Genomic DNA, 19,887 nt, shown 5'->3' with positions numbered 1-19,887 from the left:
GTCACGGAACACTGCAGAGAGACATCTAGATTTGATAATTCCAATGTCAAACTCTAGGCAAACTTTGATTATTAACATGAGTGTCAAAGTCGTCATAATCTTTCAAATATTTTTTGTTATATCTATCTATTGTAATATACAAAAGATATTGCTCAATGAGGCACTGTGATAATTGAGTATCGAGGATATAGAACTAGAAAGAAGAAGTCATTGTTCTAAAAAAATATTTATTCTGGAGGGAAGAATACTACAATGTTTTGATTATATTTCAACAACCTTTGTCTTGATATTATCTAGGTATTATTGTAACATATAACGTGTTACATTTTCAACATTTTATTTTCACGTACGAATTAGATCTACCAAACATATAAAAAGCCAAGAAAGGAAATACTTTCATCAGCCACAGAGACATATACATCACATACTTCTCAAAAATTCTAAAACCATCGAATTGTAACAGAAACATGCTGAGCTGTAAAAAGTGTAAATGAAATTTTTGGGCGGAACCCAATTTTTGATATTCCAAAACAGGAAAGAAATTCACATTATCGTTCTGAATCAGTGCGTAGAGGTAAATCAAAAAACAGTCTACTCCTATGGCGGGATTTAAAGCCCACATCCCTCTCAATAGATAGCGCGACATAGACAAGAAATCCTGGTCTTTATTCTTGATTTCTGGACGAAATACTTGATCCATGAGGATATTGCAGATTTCCTTGGTTTCCTTCACAGAACCGGTACATAGGTTGAACCTGGAAGAAAACAACATTGGAAATCCAATTGCATGATATTTTCCGGGGTATGTAGATCGTCTTTGTAAAATTACATCTTCGTATGAGTCAAATAAATTTCTGTATCTCTACCTGTCTTCCATTCCCATCAAATATCCGACAACCCTCCAAACATGCAGGAAGCCGGCCCATTCTTCTTCTGTGACTCCATAAATTCCAACTTTTTCAGCTCTCGCTAGGGCGAAGCCCATGAAGCCGAACTGAGTCAGAGCCATGTCTTTTTGGGATATCCTACTAATATTAGCCTCGCAACCTCTTTTGCTTGCTGAATTGTGCATGTTCCTCACTTCTGATATGGAATTCCACAATCTGAAAAAAATTGGGAGAAATGCTGTTCTAAATTAAACTGCTTTACTTTTCTAATAGACTGGAAGGAAAAGAAAATATTGTAGAAAGTATGAATAGAAATTGTAAAATGCAAGAGAAGAATGTGGAAAGAATCTGCCCACATCACATCATAATTAAGATCGAAAAGCAGAGGCTTTGGCAATGATCACCGATCTTACTCAGATTTATAAACGAGCTAGAAGGCACTCCTGACCAAGATGGAGAGTTTGCCAGATTACTTAACAACCAGCCCTAAACTTTTCACAAACGATATAAAGTCTCTATTGGGGTCGTTTGGTCGCAAAGTACATTAGCTTTACCACCAGTATTTGAACAGCTTTCGTTATATAAAATTTGTTTGATGATATAATAATTAGCACTCACTTGGATCCTGGTTTGAAGTCATTCTGATACCATACCACCATATGAAAAGTAGTGGCCAAATACCTCTTGTAGGCCATTAGGTCACTTCCGGACATTTTCGTGAAAACCAACATTCTCCGAATGGTGGGAATTAAGAGAACCGCCAGCAGGCCTTGAATTTTGGCGAACATCATCGCGAATATGTGTTTATCGAAGACTCTCTGACCCCTAAAAATGTCGACGATGGATTGATTCGAAGTGTCGGGCATTATTTCAATCTCTTTTCCTTACCTTTTGAAAAGTTCCTCGTCGTAAAAAGGCGGCAGTTCGTTGTTTCCGAAGAAGTTCGCGTTTGTTTCATCGCAGCTCACTTCGCTTCCTTCTGCAAGCAATCTGTCAACGTATTTCTGTGCTGCTGATGCTGTTGAATGAAAGAATACTGTAGTTAGAAAGTTAACGCGATATCAATATCTTGTATATAACAACATTGGCTAGGAATTAATTCAAGGGCAAATATACTGAGAGGCAGAGGGCCAATGACTGATCCTTAAAGTACAACACTTGTTAATAATATTTATTTCATTTGTTGAATAGTAAAAATAGGAAATAAATACTATTCTTATAGAGAAACAAAGAATATGTCAATGATTAGCATTAAAAAATACCTAACCTGACTATATGAACCTTTAGCAACAAACAGAGTTGAAGACTTATTGAAATTATAGGAAAATAAATATTTTGAAATTAAATTTGGAAACCATGGTTGTCCCAGATGGAACCGGCCCGTCCTTGAGATGGCGGTAGTTGTTTGTGTGTGTACACCACAGAACTATAAGTTCACAGAACTATAGTTCTGTGAACTATATGGTGTACACGATCTATGAAGTCAATGACGCCAACCCTATCCTACACATATTGCATAAAACCGCACTTTTAGAAACCAATATCTATAGAGCATCAGCCTCCCTATACTGGAATCCCCTAAACTTTCTGTACCGGGAAAGCACTGAAAGTATATGTATGTCACTATGGTGATACCATATTCAGATAGTATAAATATATTTCGACGGATTAAGAAATCATATGTTAATCCTTTTATTCCTTAATTATGCACATCTAGTTCGTAAAGTAGTGAAAAGGTAATGAACCGAAGAGAATGAAATAAAAAAATAATGTCTTATACGAACAAGCAAAATTTTTATACTTCATCTTCATCGAGTGAAAATTAAATTTGATACCTACTTGCCATATCCGACTTGAATTATTTTATTTTTGAACGTTTTTTATTAATGTCTTTATGCAATGAATTTGTTTTTTGGCAATTGATGTCTGTTTACATTTCTATTTTCAAATCTACCGATATCTATAGCGACTTTTCACGATTGATTTCACTGACTTTAGATTTTTAGGTTGACGACACCGTATAAAGCATATGTTTCAAGTTTGAAATCGCTGCGTTGTTTAGCATTTAGTACTCGAGAGAGCTCAAGGACATACCAAAAAGCGTATATCAGGACTGTTTCGAGGATTGGAAAAAACCCTGACACAAGACGAGGACTATTTTGAAGGAGACACCTCATTTTTTTAAACAAACAGCGTATACTGAACGAAACACTTCGTGGTGGTAGATTATAAAACGATAGAAGCAAAAGTATATTTTTCTCTGGAATGAAATCACATTCAATTTTCGCAGTTTTCGGTTAAATTACGACTCGCCCTGTAGATATATAAATCAATCTAGTAGTAGATCGAAATCCACTTACTTTCGCCTCTCGACAAACTCGGCATAATATATTCTCTGTTTGGTGCACTTCACTGAACTGGAAATCTGGAAAACATAATTGTATTATTGATTTAACTTTGGTTAGGGTCAAATCTATAATTGCGTTAAGAGATTTTTTCCACTCAAAAGATATTCTCGTCGATACAATTCTAATAACTCCACAATATAGTAAGGTGCAGATAAAGAAAAAGGCAGCAAAATCGTGAACGACTAAATTCCAGAACATGCATATGGAACATAATTTCGACCATATGGACATAAAAAAGACGCCCAGGTTATCCACCAAAAGTTTATTAGACATTCAAATGGGCAAAACATATATGCTTTCATTTTCTTGTCATAGCCAGTAACTGATAATGGTGACCTTCGATAAATTCACTAAAATAAAAGTATGTTTTGAAATGGGTGATTACACCTACACAAAACAAAAATGTAACCTTATCCTTTAGAATTAATCACTTCTTAAAACAAAACCAACGCAATTGAAACGTTTCTTCATCACAGGTGTTGCATCTGGTTGTCAGACCGCTTGAATTTTGTCGCGCGATAGTTTTAATTTTGCTATAACTCCTAAATGTTTCGATTTGGTTCCGCCAGCCTAACGGTAAAACTAGCAGAACCCGCTGATTAAAAAAACAACACATAGAAAATCGGCAAGTGGGGGCAATAGGAGCCTAAAATTATGAGCAAAAAATTCATGAATAGAGTACGAAATCAGACTGAAATTTGCCAAAATTACGGCCTAAAAATAAATATAAAAATTCAATGTGGTTCTGTTATCTTAACAGGGATTCCTAATCTATATACATCGTGTCTGCAGTTGTATGAGATTTCCTTAAACTATTTCTGAAACAAAAACTATTACGGTGATATAGTTTGAAAGTGGGCATGAAATTGTTTCGTACAACAAATTATCTAAAAGAATAATTCGTTCAGGCCAGTCTCTACTCACCTACACTGTAGGTTAATAGGCTGACACCTACTCCCCAGGCTAATACCACGAAGGGCGTTGTATTATATCTGTCAGTGCGGGATTCTCCACGGAAGTGAATCATTTTGAATTATTGGAACACGCTTGCAGACCGAGTTCGGGCTATTTGGCCACTCGTCAGTGCAAGGTAGTAGCCATAATCAACCTAGAGTTGATGACATTACATAATTAAAAATCGAATTCCTTTCAGAGTATCATTCCCCGAACAAGGCTAAAGCGAACGACGACAAACAACATATTTGTCATCGCCCCATCTGCCCGTGAACGAGGTAACCAACCGCTTATCCGATATGCCTAATTCCTTCGTGGTATTAGCCAGGGGAGTAGTTGTTTTCTGATGGGTGTCAGAACATTAATCTTCAAGGTAGGTGAGTTGAGATTCGCCTGAACGAATTGTCTTTTTAGATACTTTGATTTACAGACAGTCTTCAAATATGCCCACTGAATATATATGTGATGTTTTGTGCAATATGCGTTGCGCCAAACGACGTCAACAATTATCATATTTTTGAATGATGGCCAAGAAGTGTTTAGAATAATTTTCCATTCCATTAACTAATGAGCGTAATGGATCAGGTGGTGGAACCAATTGTGGCAATTTTACTTTTCCACCTGCACAACACCGCTCTATTTCAACGCCTTACAATTTAGACAAATGATTTTCATGTCTCCAATTGTGGCAGATTTGTTAGCACTGTAATCAATTTGAAACGTACAATTTTCAGTCACTTTAGAACGCAATTCTGCCAAAAGAAAATGAATGACATGTTTGTTTGTTTGTTGTCAAATATTTATGGTGCGTTTTTACTTCAATAAACTGAAAAAGTTGAAAATAAAAGAGTAAATGACAGACCAAAAAATTGGATTAGAGTGACTGCATAAGAGTGACATGCTCTTTTGATCACGTTGCACAAATCACCATACAGCCAAATGTCACGTATGCTGGTCTTTTATTTTCCTTGAATATGATTTCTTATTAAATTTCTCACCGTTTAAAAGTTCCTTGGACTTCTACAAGACTTCTAATTAAAGTTAGCCAAATCGGTTCAGCTGTTCTCTCGAGTTTTAGCGATACTAACAAACGTCATTTCTTTTCAATATATCAGAAGATTGTTTATTGACCTCCAGAAACAAATGTATACAACAGCGACCTTATTGAATTTATAAAACAAACTATTGATACAAAACGCATAAAACAATTTTGATTTTGATTTGAACGAGGCATATCTTTCAGTCTAGTTAGAAAATAGTTTTTGGAAAAAAAGCTTTATGGTTCTCTACGTCACAATCTTGTTACAAAAAATATTGGGAACTTTCGAAGGAAAGAAGAAACAATTTTGAACGGAACATTTTCTTTATTGTCAAAAAGCCAAAAAGTTTTTTCCCCAAAAATAGTACAATTCGATTTGGAAAAGACGGTAACCACTTAATCCGGTGTTTTTTTTAGCTGATTTTCAGAAACAACGACTTAAATTAGTTGGTTTTTGACGTACTGAAAAAACAAACTTCAATGTGAGATTCCCAAATCTTGAATTTGTCTTTCCATTCATAAAACTACTTCTAAGCTCCTTTATTCTTCCGGTTTGTCCGATATACAATTTCGGACCAGAACCACAAGTCAACTTGTATACTCCCGATCTATCCGATACTAAAGTTTTATCTTTGTTTTTAAATGAATTCATTTAAATTATATTATTTGTTCTGTAGATTACGTCGTTACTTTGTTAAAAAAAAGAGAGCGATATTATTAGTAGGATCACCAAAGTATATTTCAAGTGAAAATGCCACACTAAAGTGTGTTTTTTAAATATGTTATTTTGGATTTTTATCAAATATCGGTCAGTTCTAACATATAGTTGTTTTTTGTTATGAACAATGTAAAATTGTTTTTTTACGTGATATCTATTACTTTTATTCGTAATACGACTTTTGGATTTCTTTATTTGATATTCATAAATTATTTCAACGGTATTTAATGTCGGAGGTGAATATTGTTTATATCAATAACCGAATGATTGAATATTGGTGTATATATTTTCAATTTAAATAAAGAGGATATATTGAGAAATTTTTCTTTCACGAATAGGAATAGGATAACGAATATCTTTTTCAATTTTTTTGACAATGTAAATTAATAAAAAACGTCGTTTCCAATAAAATTGCATATATTACTCGAGAAGAGCATACACAATTCCCACAAAAAATTGATTGATTGTTTTCGTATTTATGTAAATGCCATTATAGTGTCGACTCTAATAAGTTAGTCTCTACTGTTAATCAACAAAAAGCGATCAACTTCGACATTATTTTTCTTGAAAAACAAAGTTACAAACTTTTTCTGATAAAATTTAACAATTATCAACCCCTGCAGTTGTTCCTTATGATTCATTCTGTATAATATAAAATAGGACAAATTTGTACTCACCTAATGTCGTAACATAGACGATACATACACAGAAAAGCTTGATGGAGGCAAGACACAACAAAATACTGTATGGATTCGTTCGTCACATGAAAAAAAAACAATACGTTCCAACTGAAATATTTTACATAAGATTCCTGCTGCGTTGCTACAAGGCTATAAGAACACCAAGACCGCGTATAATACTACCAAAACATCAATGAGAGAAAGTGAAGACTCGTGGAAGGAAGGAATTAATTATTCTTTACTTTCACTTAAACTTGCAAAGGTATGAGACTGGATTTGTGAAGCGCACCATCTGAATTAAGGATGAGTAGATCGATTTTAAAAAATCTCAAACATGGAACTTTATTAATTTAGGTAGGTTGGGTTATTAATTTAGGGTTGAGTCATGGCCGGCGAGAGAAATCGTGCATACATACTTATTGTATTGAAGGAGGGGCTTATCACCGGCAGCTGAATGTATTAATCCAACGCATATCACATTATATTATTAACAATGTTAAATCATTCAGGAAATTTGTAAGCAGCAAACGGGAAAATAACACTATATACCTACTAGGTACAACGACTCCTGGTGACCGTACTGCTGCCAATGGGATCGATATCGCTAACTTTTTTTCTAACCAATTTCATTCCGACTATACAAATCAATCCTTACATCCATATGATGGCCATGATGGTCCAACTATCACATTGAAATCGCGATAATCTATGAAACACTACATGAATTAAATACCAACAAAAGCCCTGCTCCCGATGGGATTCCCCCTACTTTCCTAAATCATTTAGCTGCACTTTATCTCGCCCACTTTTCTATATATTTATTAATTCTCTATCATCAGGCGATTTTCCGGACTACTGGAAAACCTCTTATGTTAGCCTAATATACAGGATGTAACTATCTATAAGGAAGGTCATAAGTTGAACCACATATTCTGTGGTCAACAATAACTCAATTGGAAATGACTTACCATAATGCAAATGTGCAATATTCAATATTTCATGAACTGTTTAACATTTTGTGGTGAAAATGGATCCATGGCTTTCTTATCGTAAGAGCATTTTTTTCATATAAAGCCACGAAATTTGCTCAGCTCATAAACATTTTAGGGGGTTTGAACCCCTATGGATAAATAACGAACAGTTGCTTCAACAATTACATACTGTCATTTGGAACTTTTTATTATTGCGCATTTTGTATTTCCACTGGACATCTTTATAGATATTGACAGGACTTCCGTGGGACATAAAACCGATATCTGTCTATTAAAATCTTGTCTGTTTTTTCGTTAACCAGCTGTCGCCCCGTAAGAACGACAACTCGCAAAAGTCTAAACTTGTGCGATGTCTTACCTCGCACGTGTATATCCTAAGGATATATGAAGTATCGAAGTGGGATATATATATATATATATATATATATATATATATATATATATATATATATATATTGATATTCCTCTGACATCTTCATGGATATTCACAGGACATCCGTTGGAAATGAGACGGACGTACTATGGATATACGAAGTATGCAAGTGGGACGTCTTCATGGACAATAATTGGACATGAAACGGATATACGAAGTATACAAGAAGACATATTGTATATCTATTGGACATCCGTGGGACATGCAACGGATATCTTAGGGATATACGAAGTATCTAAGCTGAATACATATTGATACATAGAAATTCACAGGACATTTATTGGACATGAGAAGGATATACTATGGATATGGAAGTATCCAAGTGAGACATATACCGTTTTTTCTTTGGACATTCAACATGAAACGGATATTCTAAGGATATACGAAGTATCCAAGTTGAACATAATATATTGTATATCCATTGAACATTTTTATGGATATTGATAGGATAGGACACGGATATCCTAAGGATATACGAAGAATTCAAGTTAGACATCTCTATGGATAATAATAGGACATTGGACATGAAACGAATATCCTTAGGATAAATGACGTATCCACAGAGACATATATAGTATATATCCATTGGACATCTTTATGGATATTGATAGAACATCCGTGGAATGTGAAACGGATATCCTATAGATATACGAAGTGGGATATATATTGATATCCATCCGACATCTTTATGGATATTCACAAGACATCCTTTGAACATGAGACGGATATACGAAGTTTTCAAGTAGGATATCCTATGGATATAAAATATCCTAAACTCTTTACAAAAATCATGCAAAAAGTAGCTTTCAGACACAACCTGAAAAAAAGCTCTCTCGAAACAATTACATTGAACTGGATAATATTTTGATATGAAATCACTCAATTAACTCATTATCACGACTTTTTCGAAAATGAGTTAAATCTAATATTACTTCGCTTATTTGATTCAAACCCAGCCATAGGATTCTTCTTCAAATTGAAAGGGGTATATTTTTAGACGAGCATACTTTTTTGGTTAAATAAAACAGTGATTTTTCACTCATTTTGGTTCAATTTTCTTGTTGCAGTGCTAATCACTAAAATTAGGTTGGTAAACATTGTTTAGAAGACGTAGTTACTATTATTCGAGTATGAATGAAATGCTAATTGAATTCAATTATGAAACATTACTGCGAGTTTGCTGTTCAAGGTTATATTCGAAAAAATAGTAGGAATACAACATAAACTAACAGTGATTTATGTTTTAAATTGTTTCAAAGTCTCAACAATCTTCAAGTTTCCCATAAACGGCCGTATGTTCTCTGGCTATCTTGATAAAATTTGTCAACAACCTGTTTTCAACCTATCAATTCAATAATCACTTCAGACGGAGTAGCTTTGAAACGTTTTTTTAGACAACCCCGTACTTTCATCAAAGAGTAAAACTCATCTGGTCATCTGCTTCGTATTTCAGATCTTGAAATTGTAACACAACTGTTTAATGAAAACATTTCATAATCGATATGTGTATGGTTTTCAGTGATATTAATTTGCATTTCACAAATTTCAGTTAATAACGACATTCGCGACATTTACTGCGCCATCTACTAATTAGTAGCTGAAGCTAGAGTGTTCACTACCACAATAGCGAGCGATACTTTCATACACTGCAGTAAATGATATTTTTATATGTATTTCCTATCTTGTGTATATTTTGATAAAAACAAGAATCTTTGTCGACACTTTCAGGCAATGCAAGTTCTATATTACGGAAACATTTTTATTGCTATGACGTGTTGCGATAGTAACACCTTTGTACATACACTATCCGTAACACTATTCACATTATATACATTTTTGACAAAGGCATTTGTGTTATCAATGTGAGAAGGCGAACTGAAGTTACTGTATTTTACAATCACTGTCTAAGGATATACAATATTTGATACACGACATCTAACACCCAGTAGTCAAAATTATGTATTAAATGTGTACCAAAATAGATGGCAATGTCAATGTCTTGTTTACATAAAACATTATGTTGATAAAAACAGAATGAGTATTCAGAATGCCCGATACTGTTTATCTTCAAGAGTCAAGTAACTTATTGTAATAGTTCAAGCCCTTACTTTTTTTAAAGATGGCCGTTACTTTCAGCACTTCTTTGATAACCTCGATAAATCTTTTTCTGCTCAAAGCAAACGTGATTGGTCGAGGCATTTTCAAAAAGAACGAAACGCTTACAGTATGTATGATTTCGAATGATGCAACTAATTTTCCTTCATTTTCAGTATTTTAATATCAATATATGTCACAAAAAGGATTTGAAGCTTTATGATTTCTATTTATTATATGCGAGTGCTTTCTACAGCTGGTCGTGCTATTATCTTCAAGGCTCTACTCCAAATTTGAGTAGATAGATTAGTAATCAAATGAGCACTTGTCTGGTTAAATCCAGTATCATCGTTTACAGAAATCACCATCAACAAGGTAAATGAAATAAAAAAACAACCCACTATGCGGTTGACACTTGAAATCTTTTATTGGAACACCACAACACCTATAACTGAGCAGTTGAACAAAAATAAAGCTCCGGTCAAACTGTCTAAATATTCCAATATCGAATGCTTAACCATTACTAAAAACGTAAAAAAAATGTTCGAAAAACTGACCTAAATGCAATAATAACCCCGAAGATAACTAATTATGGTTCGATTGCTTACTAAAGATTATTCTGATTGGTTCATTCGATCTCTAACAGTTCCACGTCAAAGATGAGGGTTGCGTTTGGCGGGATTACTCCAGGATGCCCTCTCGATCCGTAGGCGTAATCGGGAGAGCAAGTCAGTTTCGCCCTCTGTCCTACGCTGAGCTGCAACAGTGAGATTATTAGTATGGGGCTTCTTTGACAGGATGTTAGTATAAATTAGCGATTCAGTCAGATTTTCCCGGTTTTCAGCCTTTCGACTCCAAAAAAGTCAATTAGAGCGCAAGGATAGTATTCATCACGATATATTAGTGGGTAATAATCATGATATTGATAATTTTTAATGAGCATTTTGGTACAGTGTGATAACGCAAGTGAAATCTAACAAGGATATTGAAGAAATACTTACTTGGGCAACACCTTCATCCCATCCTTTGATTACTTCGCCTCTTCCGATTCGGAATTTGAATGGATTTCCTCTATCTCTGGACGAATCGAACTTTTGTCCATTTTGTAAAGTACCCGTATAATGTACGACGACTGTCTGACCTACCTTGGGAAAGGTACGACCTGGAATATTAAAAAAATACATGAAATAGTCTGAAATTAGAAAACATCAGCTCAACATATATAACAAAAAAGAAATATAGTGATAATATAAATTGGCAGCTCTATTCCATAAGAAGATATTATTGAATGAATCATAATGTATTGATTTGAAATCATTCCCAATTTGATTTTAATTTAAACGCCACAAGTAGACAGCTGTTTCAGCCTGTTGGGCATCATTAGTACCAGGCAGGTGGCCCTTGAAAACCAATAAGAGTACTTAACTGAAAATAATTGCATGAACGCAAGCGAGACATAAGTGGAACCACCTATTGGTGTGACACCCAAGCGAGCTTGCCAAGTTTTTTAGATAAAGGTAGATTCATTTTCCGATAGCATTTCTGCTAACGCAGTTGTCGGTTTCAAAGATTGGTGGTGAAACCACCAACACCGACATAAAAACTGTGCAATATAATCACATTACAAAACCAGTAGAAAAAAATGCAAAAATAGGTCAATTTTAAATTCAAAGAGGGCACCTTTCTATCATAATCCCAACTTTCATAGCTCTTGGTGACCATCAACCTTAGAATTAGAATAGGGAAAGTACAAACGTGACATACTAAAAAGGTAATTTAATAATGAATTCTTTCATATTACTGTTCACTACATAACAGTTTCTTATTTCAAATAGGGACATTTCATTTTAAAAATTACGTGAAAAAGCCATTAAAAGATGAAAATTGAAAAAAAAAAGTAGATTGTATGAACAAAAATGAAGTTATGTAGTGAATAGCCTCATGAATGAATTCCTTGAGAATATTCAATTCGTTTCATTTTCAGTGCCCACTGTATATGGCAGATGACTATTGTCCAGCCATGTATTAATAACGTATAATCTATACAATTTGCAAACTCTTACCAATCGACACTTGACATAAATGAACTTATGAAGATAATTACTATTGTTTATAAGTTTGAAAATCAGCCATAAAAGGTCTTTAAATCTTTACTATGTCAAGGTCAAGAGCAGCAGTGTCGCATTATGCATGTATTGATTTGCGGAACAGTGTAACATAACATTTTTGAAAGTTCACTAATTAAAAATCATGAATAATAAACTTACCATCGCCTTGTGAAAGAGTTTCTACTTCTACTCCCATGATTGCTATAAAAATAAATCAAGAGATTAAAGAACGTGACCTACATTTAACTAAAAATAAAATTACCTTGTATATCCCTGATCTACTATGTACAAAAAAAATTTGATTTGCAGACCGGCTGGTCACACCTCTCAAATAAAAAACGACAAAAACAGTCTTACTAAAATGGCGTCACCCAAGCAGGCAGCGGCAAAAAAAGCAACGCTTTTGTCAATTTCGCCAGAGATGCCGGAATTTGCGCGAGGCAAATTCGCGGTTGCCACATTTTTCGATCTTGTTATGGGACACGAGCGTTTCATTTTTCAGTTTATCCCGCTTGGCATTTATGGGTTTACTCCTTTGCAATAAAAAATTATTGGAGTGACAAATGAGAAGGCTAAATTACAAAATTTGCCAAGAAAAGCTATTACGTTTGAATAATACATTCATAATCCATTTATTAAACTTGTCAGTAACACTTACCATAAGTTTTGCCTTCCTATTACACAAATAAAATGTATGCCTTTTAAATGAAAATATATTTTCTTTGGATGGCGTTTCAGAAATAACTGTTATAACTGTTATAACAGTTATCACCTGAAGACGATTGTGGATACTAACAATCGAAACGTGGTGACGTAACTTGGTTTGGAATCTTTTGATTTTTATTTTTCATTTTTTGTTAATATTTTCATTTTTTAATTTTCAGCTTTTATTAATATTTCAATTATTTTTTGGTTATTGCTTACATGTTATTTCTTTGTAGTTTCAGTTTTTTGTTTAATGAAATTGTTATTTTTGGTTAATCTTTTTAATTTTTTTTCACGAATTTCAAATCAATTTATATTATATTAGACAATGGAAGTCCAAACCGATGAAAAATACTAGTATTATCGTGAAAAAAGCGCCGGCGCTTGATATAATGGGTGATTTTTTAAGAGGTATGAGATTTGATTTTTAAAACAACACAAAAAAATTGAAAAAATTGATGAAATCTTCATTGGAATCAATAGAACGATCAATATAATTTAATGTTTGAAGATGATTTCATGCAAATGTTGTCCGCGGCTCCGCTTTAGATGGCCCATGCGCAAGGTCCAATTTTGGCACACTCTCTAACATATCAACCGGTATTTTACGTATAAATGCTTCAATATTGGTTTCCAGAGCGTCAATCGTCCCACAAGAAATAATGCAAAGGCGTTAAACCACATGATCTAGGCGACCAATTGACAGGCCCCAAAGTGAGATGAACTGTTCACCAAAGGCGGCTCTTAATAGGGAATATGCAGACAATTTTTCAATTTTCAATATCCACTTCATTTTGATATAGAAAAAAAAATTAACATAGCTGTAAATATAGCTTAAAAATATTGGTTCAATTTGACACGTTCAAACGCTCATATTTCTCGCGCGCTTGAGGCGTGACGTCATAGGGCACGTCCTGTCAGTTTACTGTTTACATTGAGAGTTAGTTTGATAGTTAACAATATGTTTTAGTTTACATATCGCGTAATAATTATGGAAGAAAAAAAAGCCATTTTATAGATATTGCATGGTACCAATGTGTCCGAACACTATAAAAAGTACACCAGATAAAGTTTCATAACCTTAAAGTTCATAACCTTATTTACGTATGTCATACAATGAATGTAAACAACATTTGAGGTTATATTGAGGGAAATAATTTTATAAGTGCATGTATGCATAAAAACAGATTTACTAGATTGAAAATACCATGTTTTACAATAATTACCTTGCAGCTTTTACTCCCTTAACCTCAGCAGATGTAAAATCCGGGTTTGACGCAAAATATGTGGTCATCATGAATGCATCTATTTTTGGAAGATTATCCGACTGTGCTTTCACAAAACCGTTGTCCATCATTGCTGTTGATGACGCTTAGTATTTCTTGACATTAAAATATTAGAAAACTAAGCTAGAATAGCAATACAACCAATTTTTCTCTCCAACACAACCTGAATGTATGAAAATAAATCCCAGATGACTGACAGGACATGCCGTATGACGTCACGTTTCATTTCGACCAATGGTGGGGCATTTTACAAATTTGAATTTCGCTCGTAAATTTTTCACTTTTTGATTTATGTTTTAAATAATTAAATACATATTAAATTAGAAAATAACGAATTGAGTGTAATACTAGGACCTTGAAAGCTCAGGAAAAAAAATTAGGCCATTTTATTTTTTATGCATATTCCCTATTGGGCCATTGTTTCAACAAGACGGTGCCACATGCCGTGTGTCATGTGGCACTGTCTTGTTGAAACCACATGTCAGGCATGTCCAATTCTTCCATTTTGGGCAGCAAAAAGTCGTCAACATCACACGGAAACGCCCTCCATTCACAGTAACGTTTCGGTCATTGTCGTTTTTGAAGAAGTACGACCCGATGATGCCACCGACCCATAATCCACACCAAACAGTGACTTTTTTGGGATGCATCGGTAGCTCTTGCAATGCTTGTGGCTGGTCTTCACTCCAGATGCGGCAATTTTGCTTGTCAACGTATCCATTCAACCATTTCGATAAAAATGTGGATCTTCCTCCAACTTTGCCAGCGCCCATTCACAAAATGTTAGACGTTGTGGAAGGTCATGTAGCTTCAATTCTTGCACCAGCTGTATCTTTTAAGGTTTTACACCCAAATCCTTTCGCAAAATTTTCCACGTAGTGCAGTAACAGAGGCCCAATTGCTGCGAACGGCGGCGAATCGACATTTCACGGTCATCACGAACACTGGTGGATACAGCCGCAATATTTTCTTCGGTCCTCACTCTGCGTATGCGTGTTGGTGGTTTATTGTTCAATTATGTAAACTGAGTTCGAAATTTTGTCACAAGCCTCCGAATAGCTCCCTCAGTAGGTCGACGAAACTGCCCATAAATTGGAAGAAGTGCACGATGCACTTTCTTCACCGAGCATGAATTTTGATAATGAGATTCAATAATGTGTAAGCGTTGTTCATTCGTAAGTCGATTCATGGTTAAAGTATAGACCAAACTGAACAAGTTTGACAATAACACAAGTCACGATTCACGCGTGATCTGTCAAAAACAGTGTTGCCAAAAAGATACCAGCAAAAAATCAGTCATTACAAAAATATGGCATAAAGCGCCCACGCTTTTTCACAATAGTACTAGTATTTTTCGTTCGTTATTGTTTTAAGGTTATTTAAAAAAAATATTTTCAACTTTTTAGTTCGATGTTCTATAAAAGCGTGATTTTTAGTTTTTGAAACTGTATTTATTTTTCATTTTTTAGTTTCGTATTCTATGAAAGCGTGTTTTTCTAATCTTTTCAAACTATATTTATTTTAGCTTAATTTTGAAATCAATCAGCCGTATATTCTTTAGAAAAATGAATATGAATTGAAAAATTGATATTTTCCGATTCCGGAGAGGGAGCCTGAAAATCAGCTACCAAGGCTGATTAAGGCATCAGGCACGCGTGTTAATAAAAAAAATACTTTTTTCAAATGCAGAAATACATGTAAAATGAGTTCGAATTATAGAAAGGAGGTACAGCGCCATCTGCCTGCTGACAAACAACACACATACATACAGGTGAAGCTAATAATATAAAGCGTGTAAAAAGCGTGTAATAAAGCGTGTAATAAAAAGAAACAGCGTTTCCACAATGTTACTTTGGAAAAACGATCGTCAAGAGGTTTTCCCATAGACTACAAATCCTTGGAGTCGGCCCTGCAAATGGGTCGGGACGCAGGGGGTCCATATCGACCGAAGAGTCCCCGATGCGATGCGGTGGTCCAGACGCGCCAACAAATTCATTATTGTGTTGCTCCTCCGTATCAACTACATTGAATCCCCGAACAGTCACGTTTTTTCTCTATCTAGAAGGAGTGGATCGCGAGAATATGAATAAGAATTTCGTGGGAGGAGGAATCGATTTCAATTTGGGACACGATCCGCTTTCCAATCTGTTCCGATAAGTAGAGTTTTTGCGAGTTTGTCCAAATTGGATGGAGTTGTCAGAGATCGGGGGTCGGGGGGATTATGCGGGCACGAGAATTATGCCGGGCTCGATGGAGACCTAATCGCTAATGGGGAAGGGAAACATTTCCATTAGGAGTTTCGTCGGGCGTGAATTTAAATTTTTCGGACTCGTTTTTGTGACATTTATCTTATTGCCTAATCCCCTTGGTTGTTGGCGTATCAAAATCCATATTTTGAAAATGGATATAACTATACACATCGAAAAAATCTAGGGATATTTTTATAACATACTAAATATCGTAAAAATAAATGCACGAGGTCGTTTAATTTCGATTAAATTGGTACACTCGACCACCCTGTAGATTTCTATGGGTTGAACAAAGCCTGCAAAAACGGTAACTAATCTTTTATCAAGTTTTTTACAAACTGAAGGTTTTCGGCTAAAATGAATAATCTGAAAGTGTCGAGTTTGTACATTCTATGCAGTTCTTGCTCAGCAATTAAACTGGAAATATTGTGCTTTAACATGGAACGCCATCACTTACCATTGGCTGAGATGAATAGAGCTGTAGGGCTTCTTCAAGGTGGCATGCGACAAAATGATGTAGCTCTTCGTTTGGGGGTCTCCCAAAGTGTTATCAGTCGATTGTGGCGGCGTTTCCGTGAAACTGGCAGTCCAGCCGAACAACATCCAGGGCGAGGACGCGCTACAACTGCAGTTCAAGACCGATTTTTGGTCTTAACCGCAAGAAGACAACCGACAATCACAGCACCTGAGTTGGTTAACGTGTTGCAGCAGACGCACCAGGTAACCATTGGTCGTGATACTGTCAGAAATCGACTGCATGAAGCAGATCTCCACAACAGAAGGCCACTTAGATGTCCACCTTTGTCGAGAGGCAATCGCGGTAGAAGATTAGAGTGGTGTCAAGAACATCAAAACTGGGATGCAAATGATTGGGCGACAGTTTTGTTTACAGACGAATCCAGATTTGGATTTCATCCAGATTCTCGTCGAGTAAGACTGTGGAGACGACCTGGAAATAATGAACGTTTGAGACACGTCCAGGAAGTCCACACATACAGAGGTGGTACAGTAATGCTATGGGGCGGAATCATGATCGGCGGCAGAACCGATCTCGTTTTTCCATATCGCTCCCTCACAGCGCGACAGTACCTCGACACCATTCTTCTACCTATCGTCCGTCCGTTTGCTGGTGCTATTGGTGAAAACTTCCACCTAATGCACGTCCACATGTCGCGCGTCTAGTGACTGACTGGCTCACCAACGAAGGAGTTGATGTACTGCCATGGCCAGCACAATCACCGGACCTAAATCCCATCGAGCATGTGTGGGACATGCTTCAACGAAGAATTACTCCGCATATGGGGAACATTCACACAACGTTTCAATTGAGAGAGCTTTTAATCGCTGAATGGTCAAATGTACCTCAACAAGACATTGACAATCTCATTTTGTCGATGCACGATAGATGTAGGGCCGTAATAAACCAGTGTGGAGGCCATACTTTGTACTGATTCCAATTTTTTTTGTATTATGATTTTTTTTTTGGGGTGCCAAAGAAGAGCCATATTTTTTTTTTAGTTTTGCTTATATGCGCACTCAGTATTTTTGACCATTTAATAAATTTTGTTGTAAGTTACATTCGTTTAATAATCACCCGTCAACTTTTTTTTCCTTAAAGCGATCTAAAAAAAAATATTGCCATTTTTAAAAATATCCCTAGACTTTTCCGATGTGTGTATTTTGTAGAACTTTCAATTGTTCATGTCTGGCTGGTACATATATTTTATAATGAAATATTTAAAGTACTGAGAGGAAAATAACTAAGATCTGACAAACCTAATAGATTTTGGACAATACTCAGCAAATTGATTTGATTTGCTCGATTTCGTCGATTGTCTTATCTTCTTGCTATTCCATTATCTTGGTCACAGAATGATTATAACATGAAAAAGCATTAGGTGCCTTATTTTTTGATCTGTCTAAAGCTTTCGAATCAATCAATACTCATATAACAATTAACGAACTAAGTGAACTGGGTTTCCGTGGCAAATTTCTTCAGTGGCTGGCTTCATATCTTGAGGTCAGAAAAATTATTGTAAGAATTGACAATCAGAGATCTCTCCTACATTATGTGGAAGCTGGTGTACCTCAAGGATCGATTCTTGGTCCGCTAATTTTTCTACTATATTTAAATTATCTTCCCAAATACGTCAGCACTAAACACCTAATTCTATATGCTGATGATACCAAAAATGCTGACAAAGGAATTTACCACGTGGTCTGGGATGTATTCTCTGATGGTGAATTCTGCTAAATCAGTTTTTATGCACTTTTTCACCAGAAAAGAAATATCTGAGAATAGTAGAATCTCAGTTAATGATAGTGGAGTCCCTTTCGCGAAATTCACCAAATTTGGAGTATTTGTGGCAATAATATAGGATGGAATAGCAATGTCAATCACATTTGCAAGAAATGTAATAGTAGTTACTTTACTATATTGCAACTGAGAAACATTTTTGTGACGAGTCAGTTGATCAGCGTTTACTAAGCTATTGTTCATTTCCACATTTCTTATATTATTCTATGGGGTGGTGCAGTGGGATAATCCAGGGTTTTCGTTTCTCAGAAGAGGATTATACGATTAATTTTCGGCCTAGACTATAAAGAAACATGTCGTAATCATTTCAAAGAACATGGAATTCCTACATTTTACTCTATATACATCTACAAATGCATTGTATGTGCAAAAAGTAATTATCATAGCTTTTATCTCAACTCTGATTATCACGACTACCCAACTTGATCCTCGTAACTTATTAGGCCTCCTAAACATGGAACTAGTCTGTATGAGAGAAGCCCAATATGCAGAGGAATTCAATTTCTAAATCATTTGCCTGCCTGTATAAGATTGGAAGACAACGTCGAAGTTTTCAAAAGAAAACTTAAAAACTTTCTATGTAAAGAATGTTACTATGACATATCAGAATTCATGAGCAAAAAGATAACGTGAGTTATGACACTCGGATGCCCTGGTTATCATTATAACCTTCAAAACTTCTAATATTATCATTTCATCTGACTGGAATAATTTTTTTTCACCGTAGTGTGCGCTGGTCAGGCCCTATCCCCCGAAGCACCGATACATTCGGGAGGGCGCGCCAGCATTGCCAACAAATAACCACTCCCCACACCGTGGGGTAGGTGATCATTGGGTCCAAAAATCATGTGCCCTGAGCAAGCGCAGTGAGCCAAGAATGACAGCCTTCTGCATCTGTGCGGCTAAGATTTCTGCCTTAGTGCGGCAAGGCGGTATGATTTTGAGATTCGAGAGTAGAGAAGACATCATTCCACCAAGGACTCCAACAATCAGAACGACCATCTTGACAGAGTGATC

At 35.5% G+C, this 19,887-nt stretch overlaps 2 protein-coding genes across 4 annotated transcripts; both read right to left on the bottom strand.

The window, feature by feature from the left end:
* Positions 1–217: 217 nt before the first annotated feature.
* On the bottom strand, positions 218–7,407 carry LOC111508519 (uncharacterized). 3 transcript variants are annotated; one of them, XM_074180819.1, is made up of 7 exons: positions 7,240–7,407; positions 6,684–6,748; positions 3,248–3,312; positions 1,776–1,905; positions 1,506–1,712; positions 867–1,103; positions 218–755 (listed from the first exon to the last, which is right to left on the bottom strand). In XM_074180819.1, exons 3-7 carry the CDS (start codon positions 3,270–3,272, stop codon positions 329–331), a joined length of 1,026 nt encoding a protein of 341 aa, XP_074036920.1. In that variant the 5' UTR covers positions 3,273–3,312; positions 6,684–6,748; positions 7,240–7,407; the 3' UTR covers positions 218–328. The 3 variants fall into 3 exon arrangements, with proteins under 3 accessions (XP_074036920.1, XP_023019820.2, XP_023019818.2); XM_023164052.2 differs by lacking the exon at positions 7,240–7,407 and having other exon boundaries at positions 6,684–6,851; XM_023164050.2 differs by lacking the exons at positions 6,684–6,748; positions 7,240–7,407 and adding an exon at positions 5,248–5,390.
* Positions 7,408–10,608: 3,201 nt separating this feature from the next.
* On the bottom strand, positions 10,609–12,733 carry Fkbp12 (peptidyl-prolyl cis-trans isomerase Fkbp12). Its single transcript, XM_023164049.2, has 4 exons — positions 12,576–12,733; positions 12,473–12,514; positions 11,207–11,367; positions 10,609–10,962 (listed from the first exon to the last, which is right to left on the bottom strand). The coding sequence occupies exons 2-4, from the start codon at positions 12,507–12,509 to the stop codon at positions 10,834–10,836; spliced, it is 327 nt and encodes a 108-aa protein (XP_023019817.1). The 5' UTR covers positions 12,510–12,514; positions 12,576–12,733; the 3' UTR covers positions 10,609–10,833.
* Between the last annotated feature and the right edge of the window lie 7,154 nt (positions 12,734–19,887).

The sequence above is a fragment of the Leptinotarsa decemlineata genome, unplaced genomic scaffold, assembly GCF_025532065.1.
Source record: "Leptinotarsa decemlineata unplaced genomic scaffold, Ldec_3_MD MMD2_tig00026307_RagTag_RagTag, whole genome shotgun sequence".
In the NCBI taxonomy this organism is placed as follows: domain Eukaryota; kingdom Metazoa; phylum Arthropoda; class Insecta; order Coleoptera; family Chrysomelidae; genus Leptinotarsa; species Leptinotarsa decemlineata.
The sequence above is the reverse complement of the archived record's forward strand: the minus strand, read 5'-3'. Positions and strand labels throughout refer to the sequence as shown.